The following is a 2,632-nucleotide window of genomic DNA, read 5'->3' on the forward strand; positions in this document are numbered from 1 at the left end:
ATCATAAGAGAAAGTTATTCATCTTTATTTCCCTCTCCCTTATCACAAGGGTGACATTTAACAGAGCTTAGAATTGGATTGGGGAGAGTTTTGTAATGAGTAATGCAAGTAAGATATAAACAAGCTAAGCCTACATGTATCTTACACAGCCTGAAGCTAAATGTTAGGCAAGTGAATATGCCTGTCAACGCAATTATCACTCCAAAGTTTAGTAAAGACTTCAGTGTAGACACTTCTTCTTCTTCTCCTTGCTGATGGAAATGGCCCTGAGATTTGAAATCCGAGAGTAATCGGTCCTTTATCTCGAACCTATCGATTAACCAAGCCGCGGCCTCTGCACTCGATGTCGGGATCTCGTTAACGGGGATACGTTGTACATGTATGTGAACCTCCGAAGGATCGACTCCGAATACGTTGTCGACAAAGAAGGGGCATTGATGCTTGTACGCAATAGTCAAATCATATACTGCATATACACCAGGCAAATATCAAGAGAAATGCAGAAAACAGAATCCATGAGTTAATCATCTAATCTATTCACAATGAACCTGCATCAAAAGAGCCCCTAAGTGTTTCTAAGCAAAGGCAGAACCCCCTTGTTTTCGGTAGCAGCACATTCGTCAGCACCGGCAGACCAACTTCAGTTGCATATTCTCGACTCTTCATGCATTTTTTTTCACTGCATTACATAAAACTGACATAAGAATGCAAACAACATCCTTAGACATGTATTTGCAGAGATTGAAGCTAAGATATACTGAAAAAGTTTACGTAAAATCGGTTCCTTCGGGGAAAAGAGCCAGCCACAAAGGATCTCGAGGATTCTTAAAAGTCGAAAGCATTTGGTGCATGATAGTTTCATCAGTTTCCCACTTTCTATCAACAGAAATGAACTCCAAGATGTGAAATGCCCAACCAAGAACGGGTAACTTCAACAGGCTGCTCTTAAGAATATATTTGATGTAGCCCAAGCACCCTTTTCGCATTGCAAGATCCCACAGGTACATCCAATCAACTTCAGTTCTGTGATTAACAATAATTAAGACACGTTCCTTTTGTGGAACATTGTCCCCAGAGAAGACCACTTTAGTCCCATTTATTTTCTCAAAGAGAAAGGGCCACATTGATAGCCATAGGCCGAAGAAGAAGGACGTTGCTTTTCGACTGTAATGTATGCTGAGATATCGCAACAGGACGGCACCGGGTCCTAAATACGCGAGCAACATGAAAGCAGTGGAGAGGAACACAATTAAACATATCAGACCCCTGAAAAACCTGTAAGGAGTCAAAGGGCGGTGCTTCAATTTATCATCTGATTTCAGGGGTCTGCAAACTTCCATCTCTTTGGTTCTGGCAGCTGCTCAAAATGTCCACTCTCAGCTGCCTGCAATAATGGTCTCAGTGTCACTCAATGTTCCTTGAGCTTATGAGCAGATGTAACAAGTAGCAAGTAAAATTCATATCCATCACAATTCCAAAGAACCAAATGGAAATCTGCTCCTATTCTACCACCAACCGATGCTACTTGGATTCGGATATCTATCCGGCATGGATATTGTTAGAATTCCTTTAAATTTTTTCATGTATTTAAAGAATCATTAGAGGTGATACCTCACATTTATGTGTTCCATATGACATAAGTGTTAGAATATGCATGGTTATTCCAAGAAAAGTGAATAGATGCTATGAAAGAGCAGAATCATAGGAGAGACGGAACATCTAATACTAGAGATTTAAATAGCGGTCCGTTGTCGAAATAGTAACCGTTACATAGTAATAAAGGTGCCATCGAAAATTATTATTTAACAACTGCAACACCCATAATGACTATAATCGCAATCTTAATTTAAATCCATCTAAAAGACAATCATTCCAACGGGGTAACATCTTCAAAAGGAATGACCCCATGAGTTACACCATGGTACTGCTAATAGTTCTCCTATAGAAACGGCCAGAGACAGACAGACAAGTGTATTGCTGGGGATGGGTGGCACAAATACCATAAAAACACTGACAAGAATGGCTAACGGCAAACACATTTCTTGGGATATATTCAAATGATTTTGGGCAGGAACAGTGTAAAGGTCAGCCATTCAAAAGGAAAAAGAGGTCTCAGAATATTGGAATTTAACCTGGGTTTATATTCAAGGCATTGGCATTAGATGCAAGAGACTTCGTTTCTATCAAATCTATGTCAAACTAAAAGGAAACATCATTTAAGCCCTTTCTTGGGACATCAATTATTATGTTCTTTATTTCACATATCGTATTTATTACAAACTTGTCCATTTGCATTGAAAAATAAATAAAGAAAGAAGAAGAAGAAAAAGCATATGAATCGGAGAAATCAATAAGATTCTACAAAAGCAAAGGCCAACCCAATATTAATATGCATCTAAAGATCTCATCCAACGGATGCAAAATAAAAGGTGGGAACTTGAGAAGAAACAAAATCAAGAATAAAAAGACATTAATTTAATAGTACCTCGAATCCTGTGACTTGAAAAAGGAGAAATGGGAGGAAGAAAGGAGAGTTTTTTTTTTTTGGTTAGAGGTGATGATAATGGAAGGGATAATTGGATTGGTTTTGAGGCCAATGAAAGAGGGGGCATTTGGAATATGGAGAAGGTGA

The 2,632-nt window shown here is 38.7% G+C and overlaps 1 protein-coding gene across 3 annotated transcripts; it reads right to left on the reverse strand.

The window, feature by feature from the left end:
• LOC120155550 (probable 1-acyl-sn-glycerol-3-phosphate acyltransferase 4) lies at positions 1–2,632 on the reverse strand. Of its 3 annotated transcripts, none has more exons than XM_039167085.1 (4): positions 2,486–2,632; positions 772–1,384; positions 549–679; positions 1–466 (listed from the first exon to the last, which is right to left on the reverse strand). In XM_039167085.1, exons 2-4 carry the CDS (start codon positions 1,338–1,340, stop codon positions 15–17), a joined length of 1,152 nt encoding a protein of 383 aa, XP_039023016.1. In that variant the 5' UTR covers positions 1,341–1,384; positions 2,486–2,632; the 3' UTR covers positions 1–14. The 3 variants fall into 3 exon arrangements, with proteins under 3 accessions (XP_039023016.1, XP_039023013.1, XP_039023014.1); XM_039167082.1 differs by having other exon boundaries at positions 772–1,417; XM_039167083.1 differs by having other exon boundaries at positions 772–1,423.

Source organism: Hibiscus syriacus, unplaced genomic scaffold, assembly GCF_006381635.1.
Source record: "Hibiscus syriacus cultivar Baekdansim isolate YM2019G1 unplaced genomic scaffold, ASM638163v2 tig00111197_pilon, whole genome shotgun sequence".
In the NCBI taxonomy this organism is placed as follows: Eukaryota; Viridiplantae; Streptophyta; class Magnoliopsida; order Malvales; family Malvaceae; genus Hibiscus; species Hibiscus syriacus.

Bases quoted from the DNA above. Each gene is read 5' to 3' on its own strand.
- LOC120155550 (XM_039167085.1), bottom strand. From the start codon at position 1,340: ATGGAAGTTTGCAGACCCCTGAAATCAGATGATAAATTGAAGCACCGC. The intron at 680-771 runs GTAAACTTTTTC...TATGTAATGCAG, and splicing joins CCCGAAGGAACCGATTTTAC to TGAAAAAAAATGCATGAAGA. The intron at 467-548 runs GTTCATTGTGAA...GTGTATATGCAG, and splicing joins TAGGGGCTCTTTTGATGCAG to TATATGATTTGACTATTGCG.